General features: G+C 42.3%; 1 protein-coding gene across 2 annotated transcripts in view; it reads left to right on the top strand.

Annotated features, from left to right (window-relative positions):
• smad4 (SMAD family member 4) overlaps window positions 1–18,804 on the top strand; it is an 87,405-nt gene that overhangs the window by 17,929 nt on the left and 50,672 nt on the right. The window contains exon 2 of one of the 2 annotated variants that reach the window (XM_033033488.1): window positions 972–1,393. The exons of the other annotated variant lie outside the window; for it this stretch is intronic. Coding sequence (XP_032889379.1) covers window positions 1,154–1,393 — 240 coding nt within the window. The 5' untranslated portion in view covers window positions 972–1,153. The remainder of the gene's footprint in view (window positions 1–971; window positions 1,394–18,804) is intronic. 2 annotated transcript variants of the gene reach the window in all.

The raw sequence follows: 18,804 nt of genomic DNA, 5'->3' as shown, positions 1-18,804 counted from the left end.
ATTTATGAGGATCAGCCATGATCATATTAAATGGCGGTGCTTGCTCGAAGAGCCGAATGGCCTACTCTTGCACCTATTTTCTATGTTAATGCCAGGTTGTTGTTTGACTAGACTGTTGGCACCATTCCTTTATTGTCATAAGAAGTCTGATATATGTGAGGAGGACACTGCATGGCTGAATTAATTGGGATTGCCAGCTATATCTGAGTCCATTGCTATGTGGTCTGTTCAAATCTGATGTTTAAATCCAAACATTAGAATATAGTACAGTACAACAAAGCAACAGGCCCATAGGCCCATGATGTCTCCCAAACATGACGCCAAATTAAACTACTCGCTCCTGCCAGCATGTTATTCATACCCCTCCATTTCCTGCACATTCTTGTTCTTAAAGCCGCTTCAATGCCTCTGTCGGATCTGTTTCCATCACCATCGCTGGCAGCACGTTGCACCCTCTGTGAATTTAAAGAAAATTGCCGTGCATATCTCCATTAAACTTAACTCCTCTGACCTTAAAGCTATGCCATCTAGTATTTGATATTTTCATACCTTGGAGAAATATTCTGCCTATCTACCCTATCATAATTGCCCACAGAGTTTATTAGTGCCCATTTTTTTGTTACATCTGTGCTAAATATGTTCTGTTTAATAGATGTCATAATGGTGTGTTTCCATGGCGTGAAGAAGAAATTTTACCTCCTGTAATTCTCATAATTTTATAAACATATCAGTTATTCCCTCAGCCTTCAAAGTACCAGAAAAAAACAATCCAATTAGTCCAATCATTTCTTATCGTTTATACCTCCTAATTCAGGCAGCATTCTGGTCAACCTCTCCTGCACTCTTTCCAAAGTCTCCACGTCCTTCCTGTAATGGGGGCGACCATATTGTAAGCAATGTTCCAATTATTTCAGAAAATGTGAATGATGACTTGTTTGTGAGTCATGTTCTGTCTGTGGTTTGTTTTCAAGGTCGATCCAAGGAAATTTTCCTCAAAACCATTTCTTTGCTACCTTTGAAGTTCTCGCCGCAGCTGATATACTGTGCCTTGTGCCTTTTAGTACACACGAACATATATATTGCAAGAAAGATCAATCAGTCCATTGGAAGGAACAATTGTGCATCTGACGAAACTGATTAATCGTTCAGCATCATGTCTATCACCAACACCCCGACTAGTAATGATGCATGCCTGAGCATTGTACACAGTTTGATGTGTCATCGACAAGGTGGAGAAAGTGAAACATTTGCCAAAAGAGCCATTGAGAGCTTGGTCAAAAAGTTGAAAGAGAAAAAAGATGAGCTTGATTCATTAATCACAGCTATAACAACCAATGGAGCTCACCCCAGCAAATGTGTGACAATACAGAGGACGTTAGATGGAAGACTCCAGGTAAGTGTTCAGAGGAGAACTTTCTTAAAAATAACTACTTGCTTTAGTAGAATGCCTGTGCCACATATAAACATTCTAAGGGAAATAACATTTAAATTTAAAGATTGAGGATCACGTCACAGAACTAACCAAAGCATTGCTATAACATTTGCAGAAATTAGACAACTATCAGGATGACATTCCACGTTTTTTTTTAATCATCTTTGAATATGAACAGTAGTTTTGATTTTGGTTAACCTTTCAGATCTCATTGGCTCTCAATTTAAAGTGTTTCAGTTGTAAAGTATGAGGTGTTGTATTTTGGGAAGTCAAGCCAGGTCAGGACCTTTGTGGTTTGTGGTAGGGTAATGGGGATGGTGTAGAACATTGGGATATAAGAGTACAAGACGTAGTTCACCGAAAATGACATCACAGGTAGATGGGGGTGGGTTTTGGTACATTGGCTTTCATCAGTCAGGGTATGTTATAGGTGTGCAAGAGGTTTATTTCCGACATATGCTGTTAAACAACTCTCCCTGTTTCTCCATAATTCTCGTTAGAAATTAGGTGGTGGGGGGGCGGGGGTTTGTTTTATTTTTTGTTTTTTAATTTTAATTTATTTTTTCTTCCAAAATGAATGAAATCTAATTTTTCTGTAATAGTTTCACCTTCCATCAGTGCAATGGGCTGTTACAAATGTAGTGTCATTTGCAAAGAAACTTTCTCTAAATTTCTTCCTTTCACCAAATTGTGTACATGGTTAAAAATTGAGGTTTCTTCATGGATAGAACCAATTGACACTTCCCAGAATTGTGATACTCTATTCTACCCCTTTTTCTTTCTAAGCAAGTTTTAACATGTATCATGTGCTTGCCACTGGTTCCATGTTTATTAAATTTGTCTTTTTCCTTATCAAATATTTTATTTGAATTTGATGTAGGAAATAAAATTAAATGGGTTAGCCTGACATAATTTACATTTCCAAATGATGCCTATATTAAATCATTTCAAATATATTCAAGTACAGTACTCAATCCCTGCTAACATTACAGCATTTGCATGTCATTGAATGCAACACCAGATTAAACTTTATAATTCCTCTAGAATTCTTTTGAAATTGGCTAGTTTAGTTGTGAGCAATTTTGGGCATCATATCTGAGGAAGGATATGCTGGCTCTGGAGAGGGTCCAGAGGTGGTTGACAAGAAAGATCCCAGGAATGGGTAGGTTAATCTATGGTGGGTGTTTGTCGGCACTGGGCCTATACTCGCTGGAGTTTCGGAGAATGTGGGGGGCCCTCATTGAAACATACGGAATAGTGAAAGGCTTGGATAGAGTGGATGTGGAGAGAATGTTTCCACTAGTGGGAGAGTCCAGGAGTAGAGGTCTTGGCTTCAGAATTAAAGGTCATTCTTTTAGGAAGGAGATGAGGAGATATTTCTTTAGTCAGAGGGTGGTGAATCTGTGGAATTCTTTGCTACAGAAGGCTGCGGAGGTCAAGTCAGTGGATATTTTTTAAGGCAGAGATAGATAGATTCTTGATTAGTACAAATGTCAGATGTTATGGGGAGAAGGCAGTAGAATGGGTTTAAGAGGGGAAGATAGCAGCCATGATTAAATGGCGTAGACTAGATGGGCCGAATTGACCTAATTCTACTATCACATAACCTTATGACCAGTGTAACTGATTTGTGGTATGTATTTTACCTCTGCCCCAATACCAAAGGATTTTACCGAATTGAATATGGCAGAAAATTTAGCATTTAACGCTCTCAAGTTTAAAAAGAAAATTGAATAATTTTGCAGTCCTTACATATTTTTGCTTAGTGTTCAGTTAGAATGTCAGATAATTTGAATTTTGCCATTTTTGGACAAAAAATTTACTTGGAGATAATCACAATATGCTGGAAATCATATGCCAAGCGACATCTCTGGAGAATTAACGTTTGAGATTTCATCTTTCATCAGAGTTTGGAAAGTATATTAAAGTTATAGAAAAGGACTGGAATGAATAAAAGGACTGGATGATAGAATGGAGACCATTTAAAATTGGATGATGTAGATGGTACTATTGCCGGTTGGAATGTGCAATGATGGTTTGTTAATTACATGTGATCTGTCTGGAGGAAATGTTGATAGAACAATATGAATATGAAAGATGACTGAAAAAGAAACAATGCTGGATGAATGAGGAGCAGAACACAGCAGTAGCTGGAACCTGGTATAAAAGTGAATGTTGGAAATGCCCAGCAAGTCAGGCAACATCTGTAGAGAGAGAAAAACTGTACAGCTGTTGGGTTACTGGTTGTGGTCCTAACATCAAATTTGGGCAGTTTTTACACAAACTGGAAAGGAAGTTTCTCTTAAATTATTGAATTATTGAATTCGGTGCCGAGTCTGGAAAGCTGTTCCTCGAGTTCATGTTGGAATTCATTGGAGCCTTGTAAAGAGGCCAAATACAGAGATAATTGAGTGGAACTAGGATTGACTATTAAAGTGATAGCCAACAGAGGTGTTCAGCAAAGCAATCTGCTTTTATTTAATTCTACCAACATCTGCATAACTTCAATTATTCAGAGTTACTTTGGTTGATTTTTCATAGTGAATCTTGGTCAATTGATATAGGCTTAAACATGAAAAACAAACTGCTGGAGGTACTTACTGAGTTCCATATGTGGATAGTGAACTATTCCTTTGCCTTCAAAAATGCCGCTTGTTTTGCAGATTTCAGCATATGCAGTCTATTGTGTCTCTATGGAAGAAACCGTGTAGTTGGGAGAATGACCCTTACATACCTTCTGGTGTGTTTATAGACAATTATCGCCTAGTTTCCAATGTCAAGAAAATCTTCCCCAAAGCACGTGTGCAGTTGTTCAAAGAAATGGCACCCGAGATTCCGCTACCTCCTCAGCCCGTTTTGACTAGATGGGGTGCATGGCTCTCTGCTGTACTCTACTATGCTGCAAATTTTGAAAAGATAAAATAAATCGTCAACTGTTTTGAAGAAGAATCTGCTGCAATCAGGATCGTCAGTGAAATCATACATTAAAATGTCCCTCCACCGGGATCTTGTGTTTATTGCTTCCAATTTTGCAAACTTCCCACAAGCTATCACTTCCCTTGAGAAACGTGGCGAAACATTAGTGAATAACTTGCAGGTTTTCAACAAAATAACTGACGATTTCCGTAAAATTCCTGGCGATGTAGGTAAAGATACACAAGGAAAATGTGAGAGAGTGATTTTAGCTAACAAAGATCTTGAAGAAATACAAAACATAGCTAAAGTTCTCAAAGGTAGTTGTAATGCACAAGATATCGTCATGAATATAGCGTCAGTAGCTTGTTTCGGGTATGCACCAGTGACCTCAGCTGAGGTAGAAAGAATTTTTTCACAACTGAAGCATATTCTATCTGAGAGACAGCATAGTTCAACACCAGATAATTTGAAGAAAATGCTAGTAATTATGTGCAACCAGGCAACTTTGGTCATTTAATGTAGGTATTTAATCTGGTATTTTAAGGATTCTTCCGGTTGTTACTTCTTTACAAGCCTGAAACACTTCAATTTCTCCAGCCTATATCTTCTCTGAGGCTGCAGTTAAACCTCAAGCTCAGGTTGCAATTCATCTGATCAAGAGTTCTGTAACTGATCAAGAGTTCTGTAAATGTTTGTCAGGACATCCTTGCATGGAGTACAACAATCTTCGTTAATAAGATTTGTTGTAGTTGAACATGTTATGTTTGGAGTCTGTTAATATCTTCAAATTATTCTTCAAATCATCCATGGTTAATTAATTCAGCTCCGTTCATGGAGTGTTTTTTTCCTCCTTTTATCTTGTACATTAATTGATGCGTGATCAATGCTCTCTTGCGCGCGCTCTCGCTCTCTTTCTCTCCTGTTCATTTGACTGGTTTGCATTGAACTTCTGACTAAATTGCTAATCTAAGTTTAGAAGTAAAGGTGATGCCAAAATCATATCTTTCCATATATGTTCGGATTATTGCAAAAACACAAACGATCCATATATTAACCTTTTACAGGCATTTGAAGGAGCCAGGAGTAAGCCGTCAATCATGCTCCACTGTGTATCATGGCTGATCTAATTGCAACTTCAACTCTGCCATTCCTTCTGCAATTAGTAACCTTTCACCTCTTTGCTTATCAAAGATCTCACTATGTTATGAAAATAATCAAAGACAGCACTGTTTTGTGAGGAATAGTATCAAAGATTTGAGTTCTTTCTATGTTACAGGACAATAACCTTCACTAAATAGGACCACCATCTTTGAGTATATTGAATTGGGTCACTCAAGTCTTTTTTAAATTCAATTCTTGGAATGTAGACTTTACAGTAAGAGTGGGCTTTATTGTCTATCATTGGTTGACCTTGAAAATGTGATGTTTAGTAATCTGCACTTATTTTGGTGAAGGTATTCAAAAATGCATTTGGTTTGGGATATTCAGTATTTAGATCAGGCGATAGTGAAGGAACAGTAATACAGTTCCAAGTCAGGATGGTGTGTTGACAGTGGTATTCTACCAAATTTGCTGTTTTTGTCCTTGACAGTAGAAATCACAAATTTTGATGACAGAAGTAACCTAGACAAGTAACTACACTATTTTCCCATTCTCGCTCCATACCCCTCAACTTCCTTGCAGTTAACTATTTGTCTATCTACACCTTAAGTAAATACAGTGACTCTGTGTCCGTTCCAAAGGTTCACAATGCATTGAGCAAAGTTATTTCTCTTCATCATCTAAAATGGATGACTCCTTACTTCAAGACTGCTCCCTAGATATCCTCATTGAGGGACATGTCCTCATGGCATCCACCAGGCAAATTCACCAAAGAATCCTATATATTTTAATAAATTATTATCACTGTTTGCCATCTCCAAAGAGTATAGGCAGAACATGCAGAATCTTTCCTCCTAAATCAACCACTTCATCCTAGGAATCAGTCAAGTGAAACTTCTGAGGAAAGACATTCTTGCCATAGAGGGAGTACAGAGAAGGTTCACCAGACTGATTCCTGGCATGTCAGGACTTTCATATGAAGAAAGACTGGATAGACTCGGCTTGTACTCGCTAGAATTTAGAAGATTGAGGGGGGATCTTATAGAAACGTACAAAATTCTTAAGGGGTTGGACAGGCTAGATGCAGGAAGATTGTTCCCGATGTTGGGGAAGTCCAGAACAAGTCACAGTTTAAGGATAAGGGGGAAATCTTTTAGGACCGAGATGAGGAAAACATTTTTCACACAGAGAGTGGTGAATCTCTGGAATTCTCTGCAACAGAAGATAGTTGAGGCCAGTTCATTGGCTATATTTAAGAGGGAGTTAGATGTGGCCCGTGTGGCTAAAGGGATCAGGGGGTATGGAGAGAAGGCAAGTACAGGATACTGAGTTGGATGATCAGCCATGATCATATTGAATGGCGGTGCAGGCTCGAAGGGCCAAATGGCCTACTCCTGCACCTATTTTCTATGTTTCTGTCCACTGCCACCAATACAAGCCTATTCTTCATTAAACATGGCAAAAATTATGTAGTCCTTCAAGTGCGATCTCACCAGTGCCCTGCAAGCTTGTATCAGTTTCCCCAAGTCCTTTACAATGAAACACAGTGTTCCATTAGCATTTTAATTACTTGTCTTCAATGTGTGTTGGGTTTCATTCACTCTGATGTCCAGATTCCTTTGCACTGCTGCATTTTGGAAATGTAATTTCATTAATCCATCCAAATTAAATAACTTTGCATTTTCCCATGTTATATTTCATCTGCTGACTTCTTGCCTACACACTTAACCAATCAACATCTCCTTGTTGGTGCTTAGTGTCCTCCTCCACAGAAGATGCTTCTTCTGTTATTTCATGAAAACAAATTGTTAATATTACATTAAATCGTGCTGCTGGGACCCAATCTTTTATGTAACACTTTATTAAATGCTTTCTGGAAAACCAGATACAGAAAAATTCTGATAATTTGCTATTTAACTATTGGGAAATCTTGATGGTTCGGCATCTGGCGAACCCGGTGATATTTATGACCCTTCTCTTTCGATAAATGGGTCCTTGATATCTGCAGCTCCCTTCCAACCTCGGGTTCCTAAGCATCCTTAAAACCTAGGGGGAATTGAATTGAATAAATTTTATTAGCCAAGTATGTACAGTGCATTCAGACAGTATTCAGACCCCTTCACCTTTTCCATATTTTGTTACGTTACAGCCTTATTTTGAAATGGATTAAATTCATTTTTTTTATCGTCAATCTGCACACAGTACCCCAGAATGAAGAAGCAAAAACAGGTGTTTAGAAATGTTTGCAAAGTAATTAAAAATAAATAACTGAAATATCACATTTACATAAGTATTCAGAGCCTTTGCTATGACACTCAAAATTAAGCTTAGGTTCATCCTGTTTCCATTGATAATCCTTGAGATGTTTCTACAACTTGATTGGAGTCCACCAGTGGTAAATTAAATTGATTTGGCATGATTTGGAAAGGCACACACCTGTCTATAGAAGGTCCCACAGTTGACAGTGCATGTCAGAGCAAAAGCCAAGCCATGAAGACGAAGGAATTGTCCGTAGACCTCCGAGACAGGATTGTGTCGAGACACAGATCTGGGGAAGGGTATAAAACAATTTCTGCAGCATTGCAGATCCCGCTGAGCACAATGGCCTCCGTCACTCTTAAATGGAAGAACTTTGGAACTGCCAGGACTCTTCATAGAGCTGGCTGCCCGGCCAAACTGAGCAATTGGGGGAGAAGGGCCTTGGTCAGGGAGGTGACCAAGAACCCGATTGTAGATTGGTTATTGCATGTGAACAAATCAGAGTAATGTACTACCACTAACTCCACCTTACTGTACACTTTATATTAACACCCATCTCCTATATTACGTTGTTACACTGGTGGTAGAGATGAACTAACAACGTATTGTACTGCACCACCATGACTGATGATTAAAGATGATTTAAACACCAGACTGTGTCTGTAAAGCTGTTTACATGGTGTCAGACAGCTGGAAATTACCCATTGCGTCCGTTTATCGGTTTTTATTTGCATTTTATTAGTCTTGATCTTTTACTACAATGGCTCACTCGTGCCGCAAGCCAACCCAACTCATCTTTGATGCAGACATAGGTGAGCGATGGAGGCTCTTTGAGATTGACTATGAGCACTACATCAATATTGTCCATCGCAACGATCCGGATGATGTCAAGGCATCGCTTTTGCTCAACCTGGCGGGATCCGAGGCTATGATTCGCGCACAAACCTTCGAGTTTGCACCACCTGTACTCGATGGGAACGGCCAGGTAGTGGTCCCAGCTGAGACAATGTGCAACCCTAATGTGCTGCTGCGTAAATTCCGTGAGCTATGTGACCTGCCATAGAACCGCATTCTGTAATGGGCAAAGTTCTTCGCACGCCAACAGCTTCCTGATGAACCTGTGGAACGTTTCATTTGTGATTTGAAGTATATGGCCCCAAGATGTCGATTTGGTGAGATAACGAATGAGCTAATACGCAACAAACATTTTAGCGGCATGTCTGATCAAAAGCTCAAAACAGAGCTACTCCGTAATGATGACCTGACTCTTGAACAAGTTGTGCATGCTTGCCGTATGTCGGAGGTTGTAGCCCCACTGAGCGATCAGCTTGACACTCAGAAAAATAATATAAATCAGACCGGTTTCGTTAAACGCACCGCGTCAACTGCCATTAGAAGATTTATGAATGAGTCACCGCAGAGGTGCGCTAACTGCAACTACTTCCATAGTAAAGGTCGACAGTTTTGCCCAGCAAAGGGTAAACCATGTAATTACTGTAAGAAAATGAATCACTTAGCTGCTTGCTGTTGTTCTCGTGGGAACCGTAATGCCAATTCAGAGTCTAGTCTACACCTGCTGCAGTAAGACCCAATATTCTCCGACTCCCATGAACTGGTTGAAGCCGCCCACGAGGTCGAACCAATTATCTCATATGCTGAGTCTGTTCACACTCTCCTCCGCACATCTGGTAAGCACTTGGACCCTGCTGTTAAGGTGCACATTAATAACAAGTCTGTAACTGCTAAATTGGACACGGGAACGCGCGTGAACATAATGTCGCTGAAAGTCTACAACAAGATAAAGGGGGGGGGGGGGAGGTGCTGCACCCTCTCGGAAAAGCTGATTTAAAGTGTGTAGTGGACAATGCCACTAAAAACCTGATTTTCTACGTTGTAAAATCAAACTCTGAGACTTTGTTGGGAATTCATGCATGCCAATACCTGGGGTTAGTGTCTTTCGGACGCGCTGTCCACAAGTTATGCTTATCTGACGAACAGGATTTGTTTGACGACAGACTGGGAAAGCTGCCAATAACTTACAAAATCACTATTGACCCCACTATTGTCCCAGCTATCCGCGCCCCTCACCGCGTACCTCATGCTATGCGTGATAGAATTCAAGCTGAACTGAGACACATGGTGTCCATGGGGGTACTGGCTGAAATAAGTGAACCCACAGACTGGGTCTCCACCATGGTTGTTACAAAGAAGAAAGATAAAGACGAGCTCCGTGTGTGCATTAACCCAAGAGACCTGAACACAGCTATTAAACGCCCACACTACCCGATGAGAACCATCGAAGATGTTGCAGCCCAATCGGTCGCGCAACAGTGTTCTCTGTACTAGATGCCAAAAGCTCGTTTTGGCAGATACCTCTAGATGACGCGTCCTCGAACCTCACTACATTTGCCACACCATTTGGCAGATTCAAGTTCCTCAGAATGCCATTTGGAATGAATTCGGCCAGCGAGATCTTTCAGAGCTATGGAACAGCTGTTTGCAGGCTACCCATGTGCTATAATCGTTGATGACTTTCTGGTGTATGGCCGTGACTTAGCGGAGCACGACTCAAATTTAATAAAAGTTTTTGGACAGGGCACGTGAGATTAACCTAAAGTTCAACCCCATGAAGTGCAAGTTCCGTGTCTCAGAGGTTACCTACGTCGGACACGTGTTTACCTGCAAAGGGTTAAAGCCAGACCCTAAGAAGACTGCAGCCATCAATGAACTGCCTGCTCCCACAGACGTACACAGCCTTCAGTGTTTCCTGGGTATGGTTAACTATCTGGGGAAGTTCATGCCCAACCTCAGCGAACCTATCTCGCCACTGAGACAGCTCACTCACAAGGACACTGCCTGGACCTGGTACCAGCAACACCAACAAGTGTGTTTGACTGTCTAAAGCTCCAGCTAGACAGCGCCCCCACCTTGACGTATTTCGACATCAAGCTGCCAGTCACTATCACCTGTGATGCCTCGCAATGCGGTTTAGGCGCAGCCTGCCTGCAAACATCAGCTGATGGCACCGTGCTACCTGTATCGTACGCCTCTCGGACCATGACGGACACCGAGCAACGCTATGCCCAAATAGAAAAGGAGCTGCTAGCTGTCGTTTTCGCATGTTCCAAGTTTAAAGACTTTATCTTTGGTAAAACTATTACAATTGAGACTGACCGCCAACCCCTGGTCACCATCCTGAACAAGACTATTCACGCAGCGCCTGTACGTTTGCAGCGCATGATGATGCAGCTCCAGTGTTTCGACTTCCAGATTGTTTACCAAAAGGCAAAGATATGCTCATCGCCGACACTCTAGAGCACCACGCACTACCTTGGACGTCCCTCGCTGCGGACATTTTTGAATGGCATGGTAAACACTATTTAGTCTTAGTCGATTCCTACTCCAATTGGTGCCTACCATCACGTCTGAGATGGTTATACAAAAGCTTCAGAGACATTTTTCTATATTCGGCGTACCAGTTCGACTGCAAACTGACAACGGGAGACAGTTCACCAGCCAGGCATTTAGACACTTTGCCAGACGCTGGAACTTTCAGCATGTTACCAGCAGCCCTGAATACCCTCAATCCAACCGCCTCGCTGAGCGTGCTGTCAAGAGCGTAAAACAGCTAAATGAGCGTTCGCATCTTGCCAAATCCGATGTCTACCTGGATCTGTTAAACCTGAGAAACATTTCCAGGAATGGTGTTCTAGGCTCTCCCACCCAGCGGCTGATGTCTCGCACAACACGGCCACAGCTCTCCGTCGCCCAGCAACAGCTGAAGCCACAGGTGCTCAAACCTGCTGCGGTCCAGAAGCGCATTCAGGAGAAACATGATGTCCAGAAGCACTCCTCTGACAGGTTGAGCAAACAACTTAAACCGTTACTGCAAGGCCAAGTGGTCCGCCTGCAGACTGCAGTTGGACATATCCGACTGGGTTTCGTTGAGGGTCCGGCCAAGGAACCACATTCCTACCTTGTCAACGTCAATGGTATTCTGTACCGGCGCAGCCGTCAACATCTTCTGCCCGTGAACGAACTGCGACCAGCTCCTCCCGGTCCCCATGCACCGCCGTTGGTTTTCAAGACACCTGCTGCTATTGATCCTCCCGGACCCCCTGACCCCAGCTTGTATTCCCCGCGTCGTTCGGTTCCCTTATGCCCCAGTGCCCCTAGTGTTGCATGCTCGCCCCGCCGTTCCTCTCCAGGCTCCCCGGCTGCGTTCTCTTTCTCGGGCTCTCCACCACTCAGCCCTACTAATTTTTCCTGTAAAGAAGGGGAAGGGTTTGTCTGTACACGTTCGGGTCGGGTTAGCTGACCGCCTGACGGGTACGGTGAGTATGTTTAACCGCATGTGTTTTAACATCTGTTTAACAACTCTTTTCTCTATGGGGAAGGATGTAGATTGGTTATTGCATGTGAACCAATCAGAGTAATGCACTACCACTAACTCCACCTTACTGTACACTTTATATTAACCCTCATCTCCTATATTACGTAGTTACACTGGTGGTAGAGATGAACTAACAAAGTATTGTACTGCACCACCATGACTGATGATTAAAGATGATTTAAACACCAGAGCTCCAGAATTCCTCTGTGGAGATGGGAGAACCTTCCAGAAGGATATCTATATCTGCAGCACTCCACCAATCTGGCCTTTATGGTGGAGTGGCAAGAAGGAAGCCACTCCTCAGTAAGAGGCACATGACAACCCTCTTGGAGTTTGCTAAAAGGCACCTAAAGGACTCTCAGACCATGAGAAACATGATTCTCTGGTCTGATGAAACCAAGATTGAACTCTGTGGCCTGAATGCCAGGCGTTACGTCTGGAGGAAACCAGTCACCACTCATCACCTGGGCAATGCCATACCCAAGGTGAAACATGATGATGTTTTTCAGCAGCACGAGCTGGGAGACTAGTCAGGATCAAGGGAAAGATGAACGGAGCAAAGTACAGAGAGATCCTTGATGAAAACCTGCTCCAGAGCGTTCTGGACCTCAGACTGGGGCGGAGGTTCACCTTCCAACAGGATAACGACCCTAACCACACAGCCAAGGCAACACAGGAGTGGCTTCGTAACAAGTCTGTGAATGTCCTTGAGTGACCCAGCCAGAGCCCGGACTTGAACCCGATCGAACATCTCTGGAGGGACCTGAATATAGCTGTACATCAACGCTCCCCATCCAACCTGACAGAGCTTGAGAGGATCTGCAGAGAAGAATGGAAGAAATGACCCAAATACAGGTGTGCCAAGCTTGTGGCATCATACCCAAGAATATATGCATTCTTATATGAATGAGGCTGTAATCGCTGCCAAAGGTGCCTCAACAAAGTACTGAGTAAAGGGTCTGAATACTTATGCAAATGTGATATTTCAGTTATTTCTTTTTAATTATTTTGCAAAAATTTCTAAACACCTGTTTTCACTTTTTTATTATTGGATATTGTGTGTAGATTGATGATAAAAAAAATCAATTTTAGAATAAGGCTGTGACATAACAAAATGTGGAAAAAGTGAAGGGGTCTGAATACTTTCTGAATGCACTGTATACATACAAGGAATTTGCCTTGGTGCTTTGCTTGCAAGTTACAACACGATATACAGTAGACAATTAAAAATAAAACATTGTAATTTAAACATGTGAAGAATGAAATAAAATACCAGAGCACAAGGAGGCTACAGATTTCTGGCTGTTGAGTCGAGCTACTGCTATATAATAACCATATAACCATATAACAATTACAGCACGGAAACAGGCCATCTCGACCCCTCTAGTCCGTGCCGAACACATAATCTCCCCTAGTCCCATATACCTGCGCTCAGACCATAACCCTCCATTCCTTTCCCATCCATATAACTATCCAATTTATTTTTAAATGATAAAAACGAACCTGCCTCCACCACCTTCACTGGAAGCTCATTCCACACAGCTACCACTCTCTGAGTAAAGAAGTTCCCCCTCATGTTACCCCTAAACTTCAGTCCCTTAATTCTCAAGTCATGTCCCCTTGTTTGAATCTTCCCTACTCTCAGTGGGAAAAGCTTTTCCACGTCAACTCTGTCTATCCCTCTCATCATTTTAAAAACCTCTATCAAGTCCCCCCTTAACCTTCTGCGCTCCAAAGAATAAAGCCCTAACTTGTTCAACCTTTCTCTGTAACTTAGTTGCTGAAACCCAGGCAACATTCTAGTAAATCTCCTCTGTACTCTCTCTATTTTGTTGACATCCTTCCTATAATTAGGCGACCAAAATTGTACACCATACTCCAGAATTGGCCTCACCAATGCCTTGTACAATTTTAACATTACATCCCAACTTCTATACTGCTCGTGGAAAAAAAGCTGTTTTCATGTCTGGCTGTGGTGGCTTTAACAGTCCGGAGTCACCGGGAACAAGGAAATGGCAGATGAGTTGAACAGGTACTTTGGATCTGTCTTCACTAAGGAGGACACAAACAATCTTCCTGATATAGTAGTGGCCAGAGGATCTGGGGTGACAGAGAAACTGAAGGAAATCCACATTAGGCAGGAAATGGTGTTGGATAGACTGATGGGCTGAAAGCTGATAAATCCCTAGGGTCTGATGGTTTACATCCCAGGGTACTTAAGGAAGTGGCTCTAGAAATCGTGGATGCATTGGTGATAATTTTCCAATGTTCTATAGACTCAGGATCAGTTCCTGTGTATTGGAGGGTAGCCAATGCTATCCCACTCTTTAAGAAAGGTGGGAGAGAGAAAACAGGGAATTATAGACCAGTTAGCCTGACATCGGTGGTGGGGAAAATGCTGGTGTCAATTATAAAAGATGAGATAGCCGAACATTTGGATAGCAGTAACAGGATCGTTCCGAGTCAGCATGGATTACGAAGGGGAAATCGTGCTTGACTAATCTTCTGGAATTTTTTGAAGATGTAAGTAGGAAAATGGACACTACCTCTTTGCCAGTGGATGTAGTGTATCTGGACTTTCAGAAAGCATTTGATAAGGTCCCACATAGGAGATTAGTGGGCAAAGTTAGGGCACATGGTATTGTGGGTAGAGTGCTGACATGGATAGGGAAGTGGTTGGCAGATAGGAAACAAAGAGTAGGGATTAACGGGTCCCTTTCAGAATGGCAGGCAGTGACTAGTCGGGTACCACAAGGCTCGGTGCTGGGACCACAGCTATTTACAATATACATCAATGATTTGGATGAAGGGATTCAAAGCAACATTAGCAAATTTGCAGATGACTCTGTGTGGGTGATTAAAGATCTGGGCTTTATATTAACACTGGGTGTTAATATAAAGCTGGGTGGCAGTGTGAACTGTGAGGAGGATGCTATGAGAATGCAGGGTGACTTGGACAGGTTGGGGGAGTGGGCAGATGCATGGCAGATGAAGTTTAATGCAGATAAATGTGAGGTTATCCACTTAGGTAGCAAAAACAGGAAGGCAGATTACTATCTAAATGCCATCAAGTTGGGAAAAGGGGAAGTACAACGGGATCTGGGGTTCCTTCTACATCAGTCTATAAAAGTAAGCATGCAGGTACAGCAGGCAGTGAAGAAAGCGAATGGCATGTTGGCCTTTATAACAAGAGGAATCGAATACAGGAGCAAAGAGGTCCTTCTGCAGCTATACAGAACCCAATGAGACCACACCTGGAGTATTGTGTGCAGTTTTCGTCCCTGAATTTGAGGAAGGACATTCTTGCTATTGAGGGAGTGCAGAGTAGGTTAACAAGGTTAATTCCCGGGATGGCGGGGCTGTCATATGCTGAGAATGCAGCTGGGCTTGTACACTCTGGAGTTTAGAAGGATGAGAGGGAATCTCATTGAAACATATAAGATTGTTAAGGGTTTGGACACACTAGAGGCAGGAAGCATGTTCCCGATGTTGGGAGAGTCCAGAACCAGGGGCCACAGTTTAAGAATAAGGAGTAAGCCATTTAGAACGGAGACGAGGAAATACTTTTTCTCACAGAGAGTGGTGAGTCTGTGGAATTCTCTGCCTCAGAGGGCAGTGGAGGCCGGTTCTCTGGATGCTTTCAAGAGAGCTAGATAGGGCTCTTAAAAATAGCGGTGTCAGGGGATATGGGGAGAAGGCAGGGATGGGGTACTGATTGGGGATGATCAGCCATGATCACATTGAATGGCGGTGCTGGCTCGAATGGCTTTCTCCTGCACCTATTGCCTTCCAGAGGGAATGTCTATTATTCTACCATGTAATATAATTCCTTAAAAGAAATAGTGAATGTGAAGCATGTGGCAAATTCATAATAACATCCAATAGCCTGAAAAATCTATTAGATTGGTGCTGCCAAGTATGCTACATTAACAGTTTTATGACACAGTATATATACTAGTTACCATTTATTTATCCTATTTGTTTTATCTTCAAAAGACCCTTAGCAAATTCATCAAACATGATTTCCCATTTATGAAACTTTGTTGACTCTTCCTGATTTATGATTTACTAAGTGTCCTGTAATGACCTCCTTCATAATGGATTCTAGCAGTTTTGCAATTTTTATTTAGCGAATGCAAAGTCCTTTAGCCAAGCAGTTGCCTCTTGATCTGCTGTATGAAGGGTGACAAGTCCTCCTTTGAGTCTTTGTTGAGGGCATGCTTCAATGATGTGTTGCATTGTTTGCTGCTCTCCACAAGCACACCGTGGGGTTGGGCTGCTGCCCCATTTGTGAAGGCTGGCCAAGCAGGGGCCATGTCCAGTCCTGAATCTATTCAGCGTCGTCCACTGCTTCCTTGGGAGATTGGTGCCAGGGACCGGTAGGGTGGGGTCTGACACCAGATGTTTGCAATGATGACACAAGACTGCAGATGCTGGAATCCTGAGCATAAAAGCAAATGCACTTAGATTTTTTTACTTAATTTGCTGATGTTATTAGGCAATCTGGCCTGCAGTTTATTGCTGTATGTCTCACGTTTTAGTTTAGTTTAGAGATACAGTGTGGAAATAGACCCTTCAGCCCATCAAGTCTGTGCTGACCAACGATCACCCATACATTAGTTACTACACATTAGGGACAATATACCAAAGCCAAGTAACCTACAAACCTGCACGACTTTGGAATGTGGGAGAAAATTGGAGCACCCGAAGAAAACCCACGTGATCACAGGGAGAACCTCTTAACTCCGTACGGAAGCACCTGTAGTCAGGATCGAACCCAGGTTTCTGGCACTGTAAGGCAGCAAGTCTACCACTGCGCCACTGTGCCTTTCTTGAACAGTTGTCTTAGATTTGTGTTTTTCCAATTCTCTGGAATGTGAATTTTGATCGACTGCAGCTAAACAGTGCTTCTGGTTTCTGGCTGTTTCTGTAGCCATTTCATTTTGGTCCAGCCTATAATCCCAGTAATTTGTCCAGAATCTATTTTGCTAGTGATAATGTTTATTCCTTTCTGTCTTGAATGCTGTCAAGCTTCTTGAGTGATGTTGGAGCTGTCCTCATCCATTCAAGTGAAGAATGTTCCATAAATTGTTCCTTATATATGATGGGAAGCCTTTGAGGTATCAGGAAGTGTGTTGGTCACCATAAGGATCCCAGTCTCTTACTTGTTTTTGGAATCATGGTGTTTCTTTGGTTTTGCAATCTGAGTTTCTAGTCACCGGTGACCTGTAGGATGTTGATTTGAGGAGTGCCTTGTGGGTATGTCATTGAAAGTTAAGGGTAGGTGATTAGACACTGTTTTTGTTGGTGTCATTGCCTTGAACTTCCATGGCACACATGTTTTTTGCCACTTATTAGCCCATGCCTGCATGTTTCTAGGTTTTGGTCTGTGCAGGCATGGACTCTTCAATTTGCTGAGGAGTTGCAAACTGAATTGAACATTATACCATCATCAACAAACATCACCCACCTCTGACATTGCAATGGAAGAAACATCTGAAGATAAGCCAAAGATGCTGACCTAAAGATCTGTTGCAGTGATACGCTGGGGTTGGGATGATTGACCTCCAGCACCCACATCATCTTCCTTTATTCAAGGTATGATTGCAGCCATTGGAGTATTTTCCATCTGATACCAATTCACTTCATTTTTATCAGGGCTCCTTGAGGTCATAGTTGGCCACTTGCATCCTTAGTATCACCTTTGGAATTTAGCTCTTTGGTTCATTTTTGACCCAAAGCTGAGACAGTGTAATGCAGTCCTAATGAAACCTAAACTTGGTTTCAGTGAACAGATTATTATAGGGTAAGTCCTGCTTGATGGCACTGTTGATGACACCCTCCATTGTTTTGCACCTATAATAAGAGTAGACTGGAGAGTAATCAACTCTTAATTTTGTCCAGCCTTTGGTGAACAGCTGAACCCGGATAATTTTCTATGTTGTCGGGTTGGTGGTTTTCTTGAAATTGTACTGGAACAACTTGCTGAGACCGTGGCTAGTTTGGGAACACCCATCCTCATACTACAGTCTGGCTATGAGGTCCTATCTCCTTTGCATCTCAAGTAATTTCTTTAAATTCTATGGACTAACCAAACTGACCTGAAGATTGGCTTTTACCATGCTGGAGATCTCTGGAGGAAGTCAAGATAGATCATCCCACAGGGGCACTTCTTGCTGAGCACGCCTGCAAATGCTTCAGCCTTGTTCTTGGTACTCGTAATCTCATTCTCACACATTTGAGGATGAGGATGGTCTTACAGCTGCCTCCACTTGTTAGCTGTGTAATTGACCACCATCATAGACAACTTGATGGATATTTGGCAGAAGTCACTGAGTGCATTAACTGTTTTATGCTGGTCCTGTTTGTCTTTTAGACTTTGAGTCATAAAGTAATACAGTGTGGAAACATGCCCATTAGCCCAACTTGCCCACAGCGGCCAACATGTCCCAGCTACACTAGTCCCACCTGCCTAAGTTTGGTCCATATCTCTCCAAACCTGTCCTATACGTGTACCTGTCTAACTGTTTCTTCAAAGGTGGGATATTTCCTGCCTCAACTACCTCATCTGGCAGCTTGTTACATACACCCACCACCCTTTGTGTGAAAAAGTTACCCCTCAGATTTCATTTCAGTTAAATATATTCCCCTTTGCCTTAAACCTATGTCCTCTGGTCCTCGATTCACCTACTCTGGGCAAGAG

Source organism: Amblyraja radiata, chromosome 1, assembly GCF_010909765.2.
Source record: "Amblyraja radiata isolate CabotCenter1 chromosome 1, sAmbRad1.1.pri, whole genome shotgun sequence".
In the NCBI taxonomy this organism is placed as follows: Eukaryota; Metazoa; Chordata; class Chondrichthyes; order Rajiformes; family Rajidae; genus Amblyraja; species Amblyraja radiata.
The sequence above is the reverse complement of the archived record's forward strand: the minus strand, read 5'-3'. Positions and strand labels throughout refer to the sequence as shown.